The following is a 21079-nucleotide window of genomic DNA, read 5'->3' as shown; positions in this document are numbered from 1 at the left end:
GCGTTGACATTTTTCAAGTGTCATCTGCTATTTTTCTTCTGAGGATTCCTTGACATTTTAAATCAGTGTTATTTTTCCTTAAAGAATTCTGTGACATTTGGATATTTACTGTTATTTTCTTCACCAGGCATTTTTGAGTGTTAGTGAAAAAAAAACTAAACTAAATTGGCACCAAATTTGCATGATAACAGCTCTCCAGGACTGGTAGCGGTCCTCACTGAAACCAGTAAGCTCATCCAGCCTCTCGGCGTATGCTGGTGCTACGTTTGTGCACAGCTGCTTTTAAATTGCTTGTGTCTGACTGTGTGTCTCAGTTATCTCCTGCGGTGAGCTGCCATCTCCACCCAATGGGAAGAAGATTGGTACTCAGACAACATTTGGTGCTACAGCCATCTTTACCTGCGATGCTGGTTTCATGCTGGTGGGGTCAGCTGTCAGAGAGTGCCTGTCATCTGGGCTTTGGAGTGGAACGGAAACACGATGTTTAGGTATATAACTTCTAAAACTATTAATGTATTCAGACACACAGTATATCTAGACACTGTATGGAATTTTTAGGACTTAAATGTAAGGCTTAGGACATATAGGGCATGCTAACATACAATACTTGCATGTACACTCACACACACTGAAACACCCAACATTACAGAGGGAGTTTGAAAGAGGGATTTTTCAAGTCAATTTAATGAGACCAGGTATCAAAGGTAGGTATGTGCCCTGCACCTCTTGTTTGGCTGCACAGCTGCTCACCTCTGGCCTCGTCCACCTCACAATCAAAACTATCACGAGGAAGCATCTGCTGCACACTTACTAAATTCATTCTGAAGGTTCTTTTTTTATAGAAGCCTGAAAAAATAGGTCCTTTCTTCTGTCAGTGTGCCAGCCAGAGGTAACAGATGTTATGACATGGTGCTGTCACTTCTCCACGAAGCCTCTGCAGAAACATCGCTTCCCAGAATACTTCACAGGCTGAAAGAGATATGAGATGCACGTTATGAAGAAAAAGTTCAATGTAACTTAACCTAGACTGATGAGGAGGCATGATTCTGTCAAAAAATAAATAAATTGAGTCCTAAAAAAGTGCTATAAACAGCATTTTTATTCAGTAACTTTTCTTATTATCCTTCAAAACAAAACTGACTTTACTGTAATTGTTTTGCTTCTTTAAAATATAAGCCTGTGCAGTTATTTTGTTGTTTCCAATCATCTTATTAATTAAAGCTGATGTGTGCAAGATTCTTCCAAAAACCCTTAAACAGTCGATCCTGAAATATTGAAAAAAAGGAAATGAAATTCTCTTGTAGAAGCGATCACAATTGCCAGATTTCTTACCAAAACTGAAACATTTGATGATATGAAACATTCTTTTTATTTCCTTGTACTATATGTTCAAACAAGCCTAGGCACACTTCAATGTATTTTACTTGATTTTATTGCATTCATTATTTTAATATTCTATTGATGTTTAACTGTAAAGTGTGCTGGTGCTGTATGATACTTTCATGTTTTTTTCTTTCTTCAACATGTAACTTTCTGCAAAATATCCAAGAAAGTAAAGTGTGTGATTCACTTAAGTAATGCCCTATAACTCTATTAATTAACACCTCACAGACGATATAAAAAGACAGGTGATATGAGGCAACCTTTTTTCTTCTCATTCTCTTCCCACTTCCCTGATTGTCTTTGAATTGTTAGCACTTGCTGACACTAGGGATATGGTGCATCTTTTTATCTACAGTAAGGAATGAAATCAATACTTAATCCAGAAAAGAAAAGAAGAAAAGAAAATGCACATTCACACCCTTTTTTTTGTAAAATGCCTTTTAAATTATCTTGCATTAGCACTGTGCATCAATTAGACCTATGGCAATTAATCTGATCAGGGGAGTAACGAGTTCCTGTATATATCAGGTTAGCTGTCAGGTAAAGCCTGATCCTTTTAAAAGCACAAGGACTTCATTTAAATGTTAGATGCTTTTGAAGATATTGCAAAGAGCAGTGACGCAGCTGTGGGAATGTTGCAGGAGGTGACTGACCATCTGAGCCTTCATCATAACTGAGAGGTGATCCAATTTGTGACAGAGCCTCTAATATTTTGTGATGACAGAGTCCTTATAATCCTACTTTCCATTGTGTGCGATTGCTCACAGTCACATGTCTTATATCCAGGATAAAACTGCTTTCAAGCTGCAATTGCCTATTTTTACACTTTTTCAGCAGCAAGTTTCAGCAGGTGTTAAAAGTTTGAATGCCCCACATAGACTAACTCTTGAGCCAAGGTGATGTTAAATCATCGAGGTGTGTTAAACTCCCCGGCCTGTTTTTTCTGATATTGTCTCTGTATCCATGAAACTAACCCAGAGCAGCCATCTCATGGGTACAATAAGACGGTAAGGTGTAATATAATTTTGAAATATTTGCACATCTGCAGGATAACAAGCCAGATCTTAGTCACAACAAGAGTAAGTAAAAACAAGTAAATGAAAAAACCACAAGTAAACCAGGACAATTTGTTTTTAAAAATTCCAGGCTGAGCTGAAAAAGCAAGGATGTTTTTTGATGTCCATTGGTCTGTTTTCAAGCTTGAAACAGGAGGGTCAACAATAGTATCTGCATATTAGTACACTTCTGAGTCAAATTCTAGGACAGTATTCGTCTTTGTCTGAGTCCCCTGTGTTTTTGTCTGTCTCTCTCTTTCAGCTGGTCACTGTGGAATCCCAGAAGGCATTGTGAATGGCCAGGTGATTGGGGAGAACTTCGGTTACCGTGATACGGTTGTGTATCAATGTCTACCTGGCTTTCGACTAATAGGCTCATCGGTTCGAATCTGTCTCCAAGACAACCAGTGGTCTGGACAGCTTCCTGTCTGTATATGTAAGGAAAACACACAAGCACAGATTCACCTCTAAATAACTTAAGATTTTCTTCAACTAACAAATTAAACCAAACCCCAGAATGATTGAACATTGTATGAACTTTAAAACCAAATGATCCCAACCCTGTGTTAACACACACTAAGCACACTACCTTGTTGTAAAAGACAGTCATATCTGCTGATAATCAGATGTGTGACCTTTAAAAATCTTCTCTGTCATGGTAACACAGGCACTTAATATGTACATCTGGTCAGTGATAACAAATAAGAAAATAAGAATTCAGGAAATAAAGACAAAATTGCCCTTTGATTTCTGTAGTTACAGTATGTGTGTGCATGCTTGGAAAGGATAATAGCAGCACATAAAATGGAGTGTGTGGAGTTTGTGGTCAGGATTTGCAAATGTGCTCATAAGACGCAGCAATGGGTTAGCATAGAAAGATATGGTAAAGAATAGAACAAATTGCAGCCAAATTCATTAAGGCTTTTGAAAGGTTTATGAAAATTTGCTAGATACCAAATAGAGAAATCGAAGTCTGCTCAAATACAAGCAATTTGGAAATAAAGTGTTGATAAGTGCTCAGTGCTTTTCTGTGGATTTTACATATTTTATTTGCCTGTGGTCTTGAAGAATCGATATCATACATCTTTCAAATCACTTTGAAGGTACACCAATGAAAAATACAGTATGTTTGACAAATTAAGATCTGCTATGAGATTTTATGTGTTGCAGAAGAATTGGCACTGGATTCAACAAGTGTTACACCAAAAGTGTTTACACCTTTAAAGTCCATCAGTTCAGCTATTAAAAGTTGCAAGTGGAATTTAATAAAATCCAGTTGTTCTTGTGGTTAGAAGTTCAACATGATTGTCACTGACAACGAGGGAGGAGGGTAGATGAAATGGATATTTAACTTCAGTGAAAATAGAATAAAAACACATTGATGGTCATTAACAGGAATGTCCTTTACAGAAGGACATGGTGGACTCAGTCAATGGGGAAAAAACAAAATCAGGAGTGTAGCCTTGGATGTGATATGATCCAGCACATCATTAAAAAAACACCTGCAGTCATATCTTTGTTTGTTTCTTTGGTTCAGTGATAAGAAAAATAAGAATTTAGTGAATACTAACAGGAAACCACCCTTTGGGGTTTGTGCTGTTGTGTGTCTGTGTGTATGTGCTGATGTGTGTGTACTGTAAAATTATTTAATTAATTTAAAAATTGTTTTCTGTCTGTTAATCACAACCTAAATGGAGAGATGACACAATGTTAACTTTACAATTGAAATTTGAACTTAAAATTACATTTGAAGGTAGTGTTCCTGGTCATTGCACACCATTATGTTGCAGAATACACTTTATGTTTAAAACAAGTTAAAAAAAACAAACAAACAAGGAAAGCATTACCTATTTTTTTGGCTTAACTTTCTATTAAAAGTTCTCCATAGATTTAGCATTACTATAACATTGTTGGATATGGTACTTTTTATTCCAGTTATTTTTGTGTCTTGTCAAAAACCTGGTGCCTACATTTCCCACAACACAACTTGACTTGGTCAAGTTGTATTGTGTGATTTGGTCAATACTTAATTTTCATACTTGTAGTCTTTAGCACTGACTCAAGTGACATCACTTGAGTCTTATTTGATCAGATTTCCCTTAGTTACTTCTGGAGCCACAAAAGGCTCTATCTAACTTTTTTCACATATGCAGAGGTATCTCCCTGAATCGACAGTTTTAGATGTTTGATAAGAACTGCAAAAAAATGTAGTGTATTAGCTCCTTTTAAATGATATGGGAATTTTGGGGTTAAAATTGGTGTAATCAGAAAAATATGAATCTTACATGTTCAGTAACAACAGTGTAGCTTCCTTTAACATTGTTTATGAACACCGCACCAAGATCTCCACCACGGGAGTTTTTTTCTGGAAGAGCTGATAAACCTCATTCAAACGACACTCAAGGGTGTAAAAGTCCAAATTGGAAAAGGGAAGTAAAATCATTTAGAATAAACTTTTAGTTCAAGAGGGATTCCATATGGAGTAAAGCTAGCATAAAGTCTGTGTTTTGAATAATAACCCTTACTTGTTGTATTTACCCAATAGTCCTTATAGGAAGGGCTAGAGGGCCCAACTGCTAGTATGGTCTGGATGAGATAAATAGCTGGGCTCGAGGATAAACAAGAAGGCTCTGACGTGTCCAGGCTACTGTGAAAATCTTCTAAAATTGGTGACTTGCTGTGAGCATCCTAAATGTTTTTAGGCAGCAACTGGGCACAGTTAAGGTGGCGATGATGGGTGCCAGCTCAAGCCAATTACAAACGCCTTTTCCCAAAAGAGACAGCCTGTTCGTTCACAAAATTAGAACCATATTTAAAAAACAGAGGTGGTGATGTATTGTCTACATTTCTGGAATAGAAGGGGCATGAAAGGGAGTTTATTTTCTCTATGAAATTGACTATGATCCTTAAAACAAAACATACTGTGTGTGTGTTTGGATATTGCATGCATCTGCGTCTTTGTGGTTAGAATAGTGTGTGTATCCATCTATGTATCTTGGAGTGTTTCTGTGCTATGCTGTTTTTATTGAGGTTATTCATGCAGGAGTTATTGAGGGAAATCATTTTACAACCAAATTATACTGTAATTATGGAGATGAGAGGCTCTTGTTCAGAGACACAAACACAGAATGATGATGAGTGTGTGTGTGTGTGTGTGTGTGTGTGTGTGTGTGTGTGTGTGTGTGTGTGTGTGTGTGTGTGTGTGTGTGTGTGTGTGTGTGTGTGTGTGTGTGTGTGTGTACCTGCAGGGCATGCTGACGGTGTCAGATAAATTTGTATCTTAGTCATAAAAACAAACTTCTGATTCTCACTGATCAATTGAAAAGAAGACCCAGGCTTCCTCTCCTCACTCCTGTCTTGTCTTGTCCTCATCATTCTCATTCTGCTCTCTTCTCCTCTGATGCCCTCTCTTCCTCTCTGCTGTTTGGTTTTCTCCTCTTCCCTATTCACTTTTTTACCCACCTGGTCTGTGTCTCTCCTGATTTCTTTAACTTTGGTCAAACTCCTCTCCTTCCTGTAGAGCAACACATGTGAAAGTGTAGAGTTTGGGAGGCAGATGAGAGAGGGTCCGGCAGTAACTGTAAAACCGTCTAGTCACACAAACATCAGAAAAACAACCCAAACTTCTAAGTAGCCCCAGTGAATAAAGTTAACTGGATGAATAATTATGATGCAGAATGGCAAACAGAGGGTACTCACTGCTAACTGTTAATATTTCCAAAATAATGACCCTAAATCTGGATACCAGCTATGTGTTCTGTGCCATCTGACATTCTCATGAATATTAATGACTTACTGTTGGAAAGGCATAGATAATTGGTCCGAATCTGTTCTTTTTCTAGACAGTGAACTACATGGCCTCTGTTTTTCAGGTCTGGTTTAGCTCATATGTTTTTGTAGCTTTCACATCAAGAAGAAATGTCAGTGGATTGGATCTTTGCAATTTAATGAGAAAATGAGGCAGTGGGTTATGAAAAGTCAAAACATTTATAAAATAGACCTGCATCTGAATCACATTAGTGGTCAGCTATAAATATGTGGCATTGATTTCTGAAATAGCACTGCTGGATGTGACTACAGAAACATTCACACAGGACACAAAAACAACACAATCACAGCCTTGTCTCGAATGACTCGCTCTTTGGGTACGGCTCAACTATATATGATGAATGTCTTTGGAAAGACATTACTGTTAAAGAAATGTCCTGTCAACACAGAAAATACTTTTCATGAGTCCAGCAATGACCAATGTAAAACTATTTGCTCTGTAGTTCAAGTTCTAGCTGGGTTACACTGACTCTGCCTTTGACTTCCATCAGACAATAAATTCACTTTCCAAGACATTGAAAGATAAGGCGATATTCTAGATTTTCTTTCTAGTGTCAACAAACTCAATGATGAGAGAAAAAGCAACAATAAATTTATCCTACTAACAACTTTGTAGCTCATTTGTTGTACACAATCACAAATAGATTTGTAATAAATTTAATAATGAATCTGTATGTAGTTACATATGTCCATGATTCACACTGTCTTCCCTATAGCGATCAGCTGTGGACATCCAGGAAGTCCCATATATGGTCGTACGGTGGGAAACGGCTTCAACCTCAACGATGTGGTCAGCTTTGTTTGTAACCGGGGTTATGAAATGGAGGGGCCTGCACGCGCTCAGTGCCAGGCCAACCGCCAGTGGAGCCACCCGCCCCCAACGTGTAAAGGTGGGGAGAAAAGTTAAGTGTATTCACCCCTAACCTTATTTATCCCTAACCTTTAATGCCACCACAACCCTTATCTTTATTTAACCTTACTGCCTTTTCCTATGGCAACCATCCTTATTTACCTCAACCCTTGTCATTTCAATTCTACCTCTAACTTTATTCAATGTAAACATATCTGCAATTGTAACCCTGAAACCTATTATAACCAAGACAAGAGTTAAAAGTTAAAATTCCTTATTATAATGTTTTCTTTAATTTAATGAAGTTTTGAGGTAGATTAAATACTCTACATCCGTCTAAGCCTTTCCTGGCTCCAGCCTCAAGAGTGGATTTTTTTAGTTTTCAGTGAAACATAAATCTCAAGCCCCAATTGTTCTCTAACAATCACAGCAACAATAGTAGTTTTGCTCATATGAGATTATACTGAAATTATCAGCTTTCTTCCCAGTTTACAGAATGAAGTGCCAATGCATTGAGTAAAATTTAAAAAAGCAGTGTGATGATAACAAGCCATTACACTCAGTGGGTGCTGGATCCAGGACACTGAAACCTACCACCACCAATCATCACCTACCATTCACCATATCTACCATATTAAACACCAGCCCTCGTCATTTCTTCCAGCTTCACTGCATACTCCTAATTATGCCCCATATTATTTTACAGAGCTTTAATCCCAGTGTAAAACACTGGGAAATAAAAGAGAGGGAAGAGAATTGGCCCTCTATGGTTCATGCCAAATAACACATACCTCTCTATCTCTGTTTATTTGTGTGTGTCCATCTTTGTGTCTCTCTGTGTATAGTGGTCAATTGCTCTGATCCAGGCATCCCGGCCAACTCCATTCGGCAGAGTAAAATAGAGCATGGCAACTTCACCTTTGGCACAGTGGTTTTCTATGACTGTAACCCAGGATATTACCTCTTTGGGTCACCTGTACTGACCTGTCAACCGACTGGACAATGGGACAAACCCCTTCCCGAATGTATAGGTTAGTGTGATCCTTCTCTCCGCCTTTTTACCTTACATTCTATGGGACACACAACAGTGCACTTGGATGCTATCTAGAATAAATTAGAAATACTCTGACATTGTTTCTTTTTATTATCTGTCATGTCTTATTTTCAAGAGTGTCATACATTTTAGCAAAGAGTATTTCTTTTTCTGTCCTGTATTTTTCTCTCCATCCCTTTATCTTACAGGTATCTTTTTGTTTCTGAATCGTGTATTTAGTTCTTGACAGCAGTCATTGCAGATCTTCTTGCAAAGCTGTGTTGAGTCAAAATGGGCTGTCTATCCCTCCCTCATCTCTCTCTCTCTCTCTCTCTCTCTCTCTCTCTGGGTCTCTAGTTGTAGATTGTGGTCATCCGGGCTCTCCCCCTAACGGTGTGCTGAGTGGAGATAAGTTTACATTTGGTTCAACAGTTCGGTACTCCTGTCTGGGCGGTAGACAGCTGAAAGGAGAATCATCCAGGACTTGTCAGCTCAATGGGATGTGGAGTGCCCCTATGCCCTTCTGCTCTGGTAACCATTTTTAACCTCTATTGAATATACAGTCTTAAAAGTCACGCTATCAGAAGAAGAGATAGATAGGAGTTGCAGATGAAAGGCAAGATGTCTTAAAACATGTAGACTCAATAGAGTGTGGATCATTTCATGCCTTTAAATCCTGCAGGCACACTTTCTTAACCCTTTTACACTTGATTGGAGGGATAATAAGAGGGATGGACGGACAGATAGAGAGCAGGGTTACTGCATGAAAAGAGAACATATCAGTATCTGTCTGTTAAAAGAGCTGTGGAGCATAACCTCCCTCTAAAGACACACACGCACTAGGACCTCTAATCATGTGCAGGCCCGTTCTAGTTCGTTTTGTTAACCTATTTTAAGTCAGTTTAAAGATGTTCTGTACATATTAACACATTTAAAACTTAAAGAAATATGTATAGAGTGTGAACCGCTTATCGTGACCCAGGGTCAATTTGACCCAGACGGATGTGATCATTATAAGTGGTTTCCATTGTATGTCCTGTGCATTTTCTCTTGCATTAGCTGTATTGTCTGTGTGAGTATATTTGTGAGAATACTGTGTACTATAAATGCCCCCCCTTTTATTGTTCTGTAAACTGTGTTACACAAGCATATTTCCTCCCTACTGTATATGCACATCTCAACACTTATTCAGCTAGATTCTCTCCAGACAGAAAGCCACCTTCCCTTCCATGATGTATAAACAAATGTTATATGGTTCTCAGTCGGCTGGGGGCATGATTATGGCTCTCCGGAATGAGAGGCTCCCAGCTGCCACTTATATAACAAACTGACTGAAAACACATTACAGATGATTTGACTAAGAATACATTGTTATTTACAGCAATTGCCCAGGGGAGACGCAGGGTGAGAGAGGGTAATAGTTTAAGAAGCAGTGATTCATGCTTTTTACCTGGCAGGTCTGTGCCAGAGCCCTGCAGAAATAAGGGTTCAGCCTATTCTAGCAGTGCTAGCTCCGCAATTATACTCCATGACTGCTGATAAGCAAATGGTGTTTCTGATGTAATATGGGTTATGTTACCCCACTGGCATTTCAGAAGTCATTAACATACTAGATATAGTTTAACCAAGTGGGTACAGTGGTTACTGTTACTAGACCTGAAGCCTCAAATCAAATTTTCTTCACTGAGAATTATTTGTTTTGATATATTTGTCATTATTTTGTTTTTTTCTTAGGTTTTCAAAATAGAGTGAGATTTAACAAGATCAGGATTTGGGATTTGACTTTTATTTCAGTGTATGTAAATGCTGTGCCTTGGCCTACTTACTTACCTAACTACGCAAAAATTGGAGATTCAAAAGCAAAAACATTCAAGTGTCAAGTTTTCAAGTTCATGGTAAAATGAAAAATACAAACAAGATGAACAAGCATGCTTTGTAAAGACACATCTTGAATATTTATTTATAAGGCTTAAGCATTGAATGACCTTGTTTTACAGCCATGTGTAAAAAAAACTGAGTATACAGGTTTGAAAGCAAAATGTTCAAATTCTGTGTCAATGTATTTGTCAACAATAAGAAACTTGAAAGACTACAGCCAGGAGATTGCTAGCTTATTTTATCGCAAAGACTGGAAACAGGGGCAAACAGCTAGCATTGCTTCCACAAGAAAAGAATAAAAAGATCCACCCACCTGCACCTCTAAAACTTTTAAGCTCTACAAGAAATAAAGTGTAAAAACAACAAGACATGGTTTTATGGGGGTTATGTTCAGGACTATTTCTTGGTAGGGTGCAGTGACTTCTTGTCATTATCATGAAATTAACAGGCAAATAGTGGAGACTTCAGAAAAGAAATTAAATTTTTACACTTGCCGAATCTGCCGATTTAACAAATGAGATATAATATGTTAATAAGTGACCTTTAAAGATGCTGGTCGTGGATCTTTTTACCTTTGGAAGGAGCCATGTTAGTTGTTAACCGGGTGCTGGCTGTAACCTCATATTTAAAGGAGAGTGGTGAGTGAATAAGTGTATATCTTAAAATGTCAAAGTATTACTTTAATCTTTAGTTACTGAAAGCTGAGTGGCTGCTGCTTAAAAAAACATTTTATAAGGAATTACATCATGTTCAAACTGTTTCATTAGTCTTCCCACACCTCCCTACTCGACTTCCTGCAGCAAGTCCTTGGATCAGATGAGTGAAAATGTTATCGCCTAGTCATTTTTCTCATCCAGCATTATGAGAACGTCTGCAGGCCAGGGCAAAGTAGCTTCAGCTCAGTAACACATGAATTTATCCAAGCCAGACTACAGCCAAATCCTTCTATCGGATAGATGTTACTGTTTGTGTGTGTCCGATTTGTGGTTGTTCCAAAGTCATCTGAGGGAAACAACAGCGATTAGTTTTCACAACACTTTGTCCCACGGAAACTTACACGTATACATGCACACACATTCATGCACATAGGCAGGCTTGCACCAGTAACATCAGGTAGATTGATTTTGCGCCCTGTTGAGACCTAATACACCTGAGGCTACATGGTGACTTTGGATCTGTGTGTGAGCTTCCCATGGGAGTTGCGTAGATGGTAATGTAGTGTCTCTGAAGGTGTGTATGTGTGTGTGTGTCTCCTGACTGATGGAGCATTTTCGATCTGTTCTCATATTCTGAAAGAAAAATCATTTGACTTGTTATAGATAGTTTCCTCACATTTCTGTGCTTTTAAAGACAAATAACAATGACACAATGTGGTAAAGGTTTATTTATTTACATCTGAGAAACACTGTCTGCAATCCCGGGGCATTACAAAAGATGTTAAGTCATTATGTGTTGTGTCTGTGGGTATGTGTAAGCTCAATTTAGCAACAAGCCTCTAGATATTTGCAGTATAGTACAAACAGAGCCAATGTGAAATGAGGTTATTTGTCAAAAGTATGAGGAAAAAATCACAAAAACATTGCAGATACATTTGGGAAATTCTTATGGTAGTTGTTCATCACACAAAGCATTTGTTGCACACCTTGAAGTAATGGTCGATAATGGATGTGAATGATGTTAGTAAATTTAAAATAACAGTAAAAATATTAAAAATATTCATCCTGTGTTCTGCTAGCTGCTATCCAAAACCAATTAATCAGGCTTGGACATTAATTATATGCACATATAAGCCAATGCAAATTTTAGACCATTAGCAAAATAGGCAATAGTGACCAGAAATGTTTGGGTAGCAATATATTTATCAGAGCCTGTGCATTTGGATGACAGTGTGTGTGTTCGTGTGTGAAAGTGTGTGTGTGCTCCCAGAAGCGTGCTCTGTCTGTCAGGCAGAATTTGCTGACCAGGCGGCTATACAAGGGCAGAGCAAGGATCACACACACACACACACACACACACACACACACACACACACACACTGCCACCCACCTACCCAACACCACACCAACACACACATACACGGCACACACACATACACTCTTAAAGCAAGCATGTGCCCCTTGTCACAAGTATATGTACTACTATTTGTAAGCAGCCATGAGAATGTAATTGGAACATGGAATTAAATATTCACCTCACGCTGCTGGTTTCACTCAGCAATGCTGGTTTGATATTTAAGTAATAAATTACAATTATTTTTTTGATAATTTTAGATTTTTTTTCTCCTTCTCCCTCTCCGCTCCCCCATTTAGAGTTTTAATTTGATCAATTAAAAGTCATTTTAAGCTTTGAAGTTCATTGTGTCTTTGTAGAGGAAGCAGCTGGTTTGTGATGACTGTAGTTTTGAAGTTGGCGACCTAACCCTGTCTTTTTGTTTCTGTCACTGTAGGAGACACAGCTGGTTCCTGTGGTGATCCCGGCATTCCCTCCCATGGCTCAAGGGACCAAACGGATTTCAGGATCCGTTCCAAGGTTTACTTCAGCTGCTCAGAGGGCTACGATTTGATTGGTTCCGCTGAAAGGATGTGCTTCCCTAATGGGACGTGGTCCGGCACGCAGCCCTTCTGTAAACGTAGGAAGATTCTTAATACTATTTAATTTCAACCTATCCAAACCCAGGACCTTGACAATGACCCAGTTATATATGCACTGCACAGTCTCCTAAAACAAGTATAGTCATAGAGCTGAAACTCATTGAAATGCACAAGGCTTTCTCTCACTCATTCTCTCCTTTTTCCCCCCAGCTGTCCAGTGTGCTAACCCTGGCACTCCCAGTAATGGCAGAGTATTTCGTTTGGATGGAACAACGTTTTCTCACTCTGTCATCTACTCCTGCATGGACGGCTACCTGCTCACTGGCGCCACTACTAGGCAGTGTCAGGCCAACGGGACATGGTCAGGAGTACAACCCAACTGCACCAGTAAGTTACCTGCTGCATATTGAAAGATGGCTGACATATAGATAATTTAATAATATCTGATACTCTATAAGTAAATACATTCATCTGCAATGCATTTTTGTTGTAGCCTTATTAATTTGACTGTAAAGTCATGAGGTGACTTGGAAGCTGAAGAGCCAACTGTCAGCTTTATATATCACTTACTATATATAATCAGTATTAAATCCTTGCTTTGCGAGTCTGTAACCCATAAACATCTCTAAACTCTGATGTGTGATTGTGAGGTTTCCTTTCCAGCCTTTTGCGACCCTATTTTATGCCCTGTTTTAAATTATTCTGCGACAGCAGAGGGTCTGAGTAATGAAATCAGCCTCAAATCTTCATCCTCCTGCTTCAGACTTTATAGAGTGACATGAATAACCTTGATCGTTGTTTACTTTAGCTAATTTGCTTTTTGAACTCTGTGACAGAATTCCCAAGAGTAAATAACCATAAAATATTATGTTTCGTTCCTATATGAAATGTGACCAAAGCTGTGGTTGGAACAAATGTTAATCAGTGCTATGTGTTACCCTGACTGAAAAAATCAGCTTGTTCACATGCCTGTAAAGAAAAATACAACAGTGGAATATAGCAATAACAATTTACATACTATCACAAAAAAATACCATTTTAACAGGTGGAACTTCACCTGTCTTGGGATCTCACATGAAGAGAGTCTTTTAATATTATTTAAATGTTTTCCAATTGTCAGTGACATTTCCTACTTTAATGCACTATACAAAGAAATACAATTTAAAATATCCAGCAGTATGGGACAAAGAGACAGAAATGCTGAGAAACCAAAATTCTTGAATATGGGGTCCTGGAAAGAAAAAAGTTTATAGCAATCCCTGACTTAAAGGAACTGGCTTTTACAGTAGATTACACTACATCTATTAACAGGCATGACAGTATCTGGGGTGGCTTTAAAAGCATTTAAACTGCCTATTAGACTATGAAGGACAGTGCTTTTTAAGTACAGTCAGGGGAATCCTAATGTTCTTTAAAAGAGTCCCAGGACAACCTCAGCCATTTTTGATATCACTGTTGTTTCATTCATGAGAAGTGAAGCCCATAAAGGAATGTGAAGAGATCTCACAGTTCGATCACAGATTCACTATTCACTGCGATCTCCACAAATGAAACTTATATATTATGGATACTACAGTACTATAGTACTATAGATAATTTTAGTTAAATGTTAATGCAAAAAATGGCAATAACAACTTTTCAAAGTTTCATGACTGACATTTTGACTCAATGTCCACATGCAGTTTTAGTTAGGTCATCTCTTGGATCACAGCAACTTTGGGATTCCCAAGACAAAGTCTTCTCAGTTATAGACTTAATCTTGACCTTTGCCATTCTGATGTTTATTTATCAGATGGTCCTCTAGCTCATTTTAAAAAACAGTGATTGCACAACAGTCTTTCACTACCACTCTATCCATTTCTTTGCTTCTCTCACCTTCATTGACCCTCTGTCTTTCTTTTTCTCCTCCCTCTTTATCTCTTCCAGAAGTAATAAGAAAATTAAAATTCCTAATATCTTGTGCCATAGCATGAGCGTGATCTGAGCAGTAATCGTCATTCCATCTCATTTACTCCAATCCTATCCAACTTTTCTCTATAGTGATAAACTGCGGTGATCCAGGTGTGCCAGCTAACGGCCTTCGCTATGGAGAGGACTTCACAATTGCTCAGAATGTTTCCTTCCAGTGCCAACCTGGATACAGAATGGAGGAGGATGGGTCACCTGTGAGGACATGCACCCAAAATGGGACGTGGAGTGGGAATATGCCCATATGTACAGGTAACTGAATTATCAAAACATCCAACTCTGCTTCAGCTCTAAACAGTACTATAAAACCACCACTAACACTACTTTGTACAGAGGTATAGAATTATTTCCATGTTTACATTACAACTACTGTATTCATAAGTGAACTCTAAATACAACTTCAACCTATTTGTTGCCCCAGCTACTGTATAAAAAAACTGACACAGCAGATCTGCTCAATTAGCAGTCAGTTCCTCTGTGAGGAAAAACAATAAATACAAACAAATCACATAATACTGTCTGAGTGACATGTAGCAGCTTGTAAGCTCCATAATTAGTTTAAACTGTATCTATTACTGAACTTGATTGAAGGTCTTCCTAGACAAGAGAGTCTCCCAACTATTTGCACTGGTAAATTCTAGTGGCAATAAAATGATAAACTAATTTTACAATCACTATTTGAAATCCCCCTCACTACAGCTGTGAGTAGTACAGGACAGTGATTTTAGCTGCATTTGCAGCTGCTAAAAACTTGATGTGTGCCTTTTTTTTTTTCCTCACTCTTTTCCGACCTCTCTTTCTCCGTCGCAGCGGTGACCTGCCCGGCTCCCCCTTCCATCAGTAATGGGGTACTGCAGGGCAGTGACTTTGAATGGGGCAGCAGCGTGAGTTACAGTTGCTCACCTGGATATGAGCTCTCATTCCCTGCTGTCCTTACCTGTGTGGCCAATGGCACCTGGAGCGGCATGCTGCCACAGTGCTTACGTAAGCGCACACACATCCACAAATGTAGCACATATGCATTTGACGTTGCCTGTTATTATTCTTTATCAAACATCAATTACAGTTGGAAGAAAAAATCTAAATTTGTCCTTGAGCTACACAAAGAATGCGAGTGCTTGTCAATATCGTTAGCACCGCATGCTGAAATGGGATTGTCTGTGTGTGTGTGTGTGTGTGTGTGTGTGCGCGCGCGCAGCCAAGTTTTGTGGTGACCCAGGTACACCGGTTGGTGGTTTCAGAGAGGGACGAAGCTTCATCTATCAATCAGAAGTGTCCTTCACCTGTGCTCCACCTCTCATTCTGGTCGGCACAGCAACAAGACTTTGTGAAAGTGACGGTGCCTGGAGTGGGACGCAGCCACGCTGTATCGGTAATTTTATTCATTTATGTTCACTTGCCCAACAGACAAACCAGGGAGGCAATTATACAAATGAAAAATATTATCCAAACTCCTTTGTCTCCATTGGTCATGCAGTTTGTATTAATCTGCCAGAAAATCTGAACATGGAACAGTGTATTATTTTGTTATGGAAATACTTTTGCTATGTTGGCCAACAGAAATCAATATGCCCCCCAATATGCAAGAAGTCATGTTGAAAACGGTCAGGTAGAGCTTCATATTGTTGGAGATTTAATACTAATACTAAAACTGTCCTTTGTTGATTAGTTTGAGGAATAAGAACATGTTTTTTCTACAAAACTCATTTTTTATTTAACAAAAGAGGACAAAGCTTTAAAATGTTAAATTCTGTCCAAACACAAGCAGCCACACAAGAACTTTGTCTAATAAATGCAGTTCATTATTGGAAAGATTGATCTGATGAGAGAGTAAATAAACAGCTTTTGGTACTGAATAGTTATCATTACTCTGAGCTACAGGTAAATCGTCAGTACCAAAAAAGTATTGAGATTTGATACCCAGCCACATAGATCTTAGTCAAAGCACTGTATTTCTGAATAAATCCATAAGTTAAGAAAGTTCCCCAGTATTATGTTGTTCAACTAACTCTCCAACTCGGCTTTTAACCTCCACCAAAAATTGATTTAAGATTTTACTGATTATTTTTTAATAGTTCCTGACTTTATCATCAATCATCAAGCCCACATGAGCTGGAGCACAGCCTGGTATCCTCAGGCAGGGGTGTCTTACCCACTTCAAAGTCTGGGTTTAAAATTAAAAGGCAGTGATGGTTGGTCACTAGAGCCCCCAGACCTTTGAATGAGATTTCTCAGGAGGTAAAATAAGTATCTTCTTTTAAATAACATATCAAAGCAGAGTATTACAGACTTTCTTTTAATGTTGCCCCATTGCTGCACATAGGTTTTCTTTTGATTAAAATTATTTTTGTTTGTTTTTAATGTATTTACTTTCCTGACTGAATATTTGTATGGGTTTGTAACCTATGAAACACATTATTTTGTTAATGCTTGCTCACTAGGGAGCCTGGACTGGTGTCTGATAATTCCCCTGCCTAATGATCGTGGCAATTAATGACCCATCATTATGGAGTTGACAGCCACATTTCAGTTTACTCAGGGGTTTGCTGTGTAGAGCAACTACTGCTCTGTCAAAGCTAAAGTTACAAAGACTTATTGGAATAATAATGAACAGAGACTGGAGGCTCATCTGAGACAATCTTGTTAATGAAAAGACAGCCTTAGGAGGACAAGCCTTAAAGGAGTCCTCTAATGTGAGGGAAAGTATCATTTCCAGATTGACAACTTCATATAAAACTGCTACTTTTTTCACTGTAAGAAAGAATCAGTATCTTACCCAATAATGAAGATTACAATCTTGTGTGTCTTTAGTTTCAGCTTCAAATAATTGAGCTGTGAGTGAGCTGTGAAATGCTGAGTGTTACGTTGGTTTTACTGTTACCCTGGATGGATGTGGCTGTGTCACTTTCCACTTGTATGATGGCTCAGTTTCTATTCCAGCGTCCACTGAAAGCATTTCAGTGGCTTGTTTCACAAAGGCCATTTGCAAGGAGTGCTTACACACAGGTCACAAATGATGGCAATGTGCCATTTCACAAATGATTGTCTCTAACAAATTACAGACATTCTCGTAAGTCTTACAGGGTTCTTGCATCTTCATGCAAGAGTCACATGCATGGCGTTTGTTTTTATGAGTGAAATGTGCAAAAATTCATACGGGATGTACTCACATGTTGCAAATTGCGGCTTACTTACTCACCAAGCACTTTATTAGACACGCCTTACTAATACAGCGGGCCTTTTGCTCTCACAACGAACTCAGTTCTTTGGGACATCTATTCCACAGGATGTTGGAAACATTCTTTTGAAATTGTGGTCCGTGTTGACATGATTGTATCCCATCATTTCTGCAGGTTTGTCAGCTGTACATTCATGCTGCCAATCTCTATCACATATAATATGATATATAATATAATAATATAATCTCTACCACATGCCAAAGGTGTTTTATTGGATTGGATCTGGTGACTGGGGAGTACACTGAAGTGCACTGAACTCATTGTCATGTTCATGAAATCAGGTTTAGATGGCTATCATGCTAGCCATTATAATGTGGTAAATTATGTCCATTAAGGGATGCACATGGTCAGCAACATCACTCAGATAGGCTGTAGGATTCAAACAGTGATTGATTGGTATTAAGGGACCCAAGTGTGCCAAGAGAATGCTGGTTGTGTATATATGTAGAAAACTCCATCTGCATCTGAGAGGGAGGTTATATACAGCAGCAAGTGTGTGACACATTATGCCAGTTGTAAAACAGTTCGAATTAGATCAGCTATGTCTGAAAACTTCTGATCTAAAAACTTGGGTTCCTATATGGGAAGCCCTTTTAGAAATTACAGAGAAAGTGCTTGCTCATAAGCAAGACAACGCCAGAACACACTGTAACTTACAGCATTTAGTAAAAGGCTTCCGGAAACGGGAATCCACATCCAACTTCAAACAAGCTTCTGCTATTCGGGGATTAAGAAGAAAATGAGAAGGGATATTCAGCACACATTACAAATGGTCCCAGTGGGTCAATTCAGCACCACATGTGATGTTTCAAGCACCACTTCACATGTCTGATTCAGAGCAGGTGCTTAAACAGCAGGTATGGTGATGAATTGTAATAAATGAGAGCTTTTGTAATGAGAACAGACACTTGACTCTTTGTTCCTTCATATCTCTAGATAAGGCTTGCATCCAGTACTTTTACGGCTGCTATTAAGTCAAACATTCTTTGTGAAATAGATGACCTAAAAATAGAAGGTACCCTCTGAAATGTTACTTCATTGATATAAGAACTTAATCTATACCTACTGAGAAAGAAGTAGTTATAGTGTAAGTATGCTGCTTGTGAGGGGAAATCTTTCATTTCTGTAACGTGATGGTTTTTTGAAGACTGAGACTGAAACACACACAACCACACACACAAACACATAAAGTGACTCTCAGCGCTGCTTTGTTTTTTTCTGTGATGGAAGTGAAGTAAGAATGTAGTGTTGAGTGTTGGCTTCTCTCTGTGTGTGTGTGTGTGTGTGTGTGTGTGTGTGTGTGTGTGTGTGTGTGTGTCTGTGTGTGTGTGTGTCTGTGTGATTTATTAGTGTGTGATTGCAGCTGTATGTTAGTGTGTGATGTGTATTACTATGTGACTGAAAGAGAATGAGTTTTGAGGCGAAGCAGCCTGCTCTTTAAATAAGACAGACGAGGGAGGAGGGGTTGGGTGGGCAGAGAGATACAGTGACATGGAAAGATAGAAAGAGAGAGGAAGAGAGCAGTTAGAAAAAGAAGGGGAGAGTTAAAGGAGACAGCGGTGAGAGAGAGAGGAGGGCAGTTAGATAGGTACAGGAAGAGAGAGGGAGAGGTAGGGGGGTGGGGGGGGTGGAGAGTGAATCTGTCATTTCGGAAGCTGTATTGAATCGAGCTCTGCGTCAGGATGTGCTCTACATGCTGATGACCCTGCCACACTCTCACACACAGTTACACACACTCTCAGAGCTGGCCCAGCTTCGTTTTCTGACAAAGCACTACTGCCCCCTGCTGTCCTGCTGCGATATATAACCCACTGTTACCATGACAACAGAGGAGAGTAAGGGAGAGTTAAGAGAGGACACATAATGCTCCTGCTAATTTATCTTTCTTTTAGATTTTGTGTGTAATTACTCAAACTCTTGTCCTGTTCTTTTCAGAACCGACCAAAACCAGCTGTGATAACCCAGGAACGCCACGCTATGGCTCCTTAAACCGGACCTATGGTTTCAAGGTAATATATATGTTCTGATAAATAACTCTAGCTACCTTCTTCTTCTTCTTCTTCTTCTTCTTCTTCTACTTCTACTTAAGTAGGTTGATATACCACCCAACAGAGAATCTTCTAAAATCCAGTTACAAGAGAGAAAGGGGGGGGTCAGCTTGGCGTCAGCAAATTTGTGATTTTTCACCATTTTCTGGACACAAATAATCGATGAATGAGAAAGTTACTTGTCAGGTAAATTGATTATGAAAATAGTTGTTAGTCGCAGCCCTATTAAGTATTTTGGTGGGCATATATGCCTTCATTTGGTCGTATGCAGTATAGAGCAGACAAACATCCCCAGCCAGACACAACTTGGGGAAGTTGTGATTACACGGTCAGCATATTGAACCTCTGGCCATGAGGACACCCTGTGACTCACTTTTTCTCCTTTAATCTAATTCTTAATCCAATACTCATGCCATATGACATAAGAGCTATAGGTTGCCGTAATCATTCATCCTGGCTACACTGCTTATGAAGTCATCCCTTTGTTCTTTTATTTCACAGTAAAGGATGGGGGACTAATTCAGATTCTTTGTCGTGTGCAAAAAGGCATTTTAGAGTGCAAAGCTTTTATGAGGCTGCAGCTCTCTGACTGGGTTCAATCAAGTGAGTAGCCAAATAGGCATGTGTAGATATGTTGCCAGTGCTGTGTCCTGGCAACAAACCTAAATGTTAGTACCAGGAAGCCCACCCCCCCAGGGGGAAACACTGTCCATGGTAATACATGTGAATAAATTACTGTAATATTGGAAGATAAACACTTGATCTGACTAACTCAGACAACTGAAGCCTCGTATTAGCTTCGACCTTAGATTTTAGAATGGATTAGTGCACAGAACAAGGACTGTGGAGTTTATTCCCTATTTTTTACAGCAACAACAACAACAGTGATTAGAATTACTCTTTCAACCTAATTACTGTATTTGATTTGAGTATTGTATCACCATAGACTTGAAAAATCCTGACTTAGCCTCCAAACATAATACGCCGATTTGATTTAGATCAGTGTCTATGACATACAGTCAGAATTTTGTTTTCAGGAAAACTGAAGATGTTTGAGTTTAAACAGGTACTTTTCCATGTTTGCAGTTCCATAGTCATCTACATCTCTGTCTGTATTTCTTGAAACGCCAAGGCACTATCAACAAGTGCTCTGAACATGATTAAAAAATAGATAGATAGATAGATAGATAGATAGATAGATAGATA

The 21079-nt window shown here is 38.9% G+C and overlaps 1 protein-coding gene across 1 annotated transcript in view; it reads left to right on the top strand.

The window, feature by feature from the left end:
• Positions 1 to 21079, top strand: part of LOC111223117 (CUB and sushi domain-containing protein 3-like) — a 262697-nt gene that overhangs the window by 227711 nt on the left and 13907 nt on the right. Inside the window, exons 54-64 of the mRNA XM_022747144.1 lie at positions 315 to 488; positions 2701 to 2874; positions 6983 to 7156; positions 7962 to 8147; positions 8507 to 8680; positions 12474 to 12656; positions 12829 to 13005; positions 14659 to 14838; positions 15397 to 15570; positions 15785 to 15958; positions 19761 to 19834. Coding sequence (XP_022602865.1) covers positions 315 to 488; positions 2701 to 2874; positions 6983 to 7156; positions 7962 to 8147; positions 8507 to 8680; positions 12474 to 12656; positions 12829 to 13005; positions 14659 to 14838; positions 15397 to 15570; positions 15785 to 15958; positions 19761 to 19834 — 1844 coding nt within the window. The remainder of the gene's footprint in view (positions 1 to 314; positions 489 to 2700; positions 2875 to 6982; positions 7157 to 7961; positions 8148 to 8506; positions 8681 to 12473; positions 12657 to 12828; positions 13006 to 14658; positions 14839 to 15396; positions 15571 to 15784; positions 15959 to 19760; positions 19835 to 21079) is intronic.

The sequence above is a fragment of the Seriola dumerili genome, unplaced genomic scaffold (genome assembly GCF_002260705.1).
Source record: "Seriola dumerili isolate Sdu_G_001 unplaced genomic scaffold, Sdu_1.0 BDQW01000110.1, whole genome shotgun sequence".
Classification (NCBI taxonomy): domain Eukaryota; kingdom Metazoa; phylum Chordata; class Actinopteri; order Carangiformes; family Carangidae; genus Seriola; species Seriola dumerili.
Note: the sequence above shows the minus strand (reverse complement) of the source record. Positions and strands in the feature narration are given on the sequence as shown.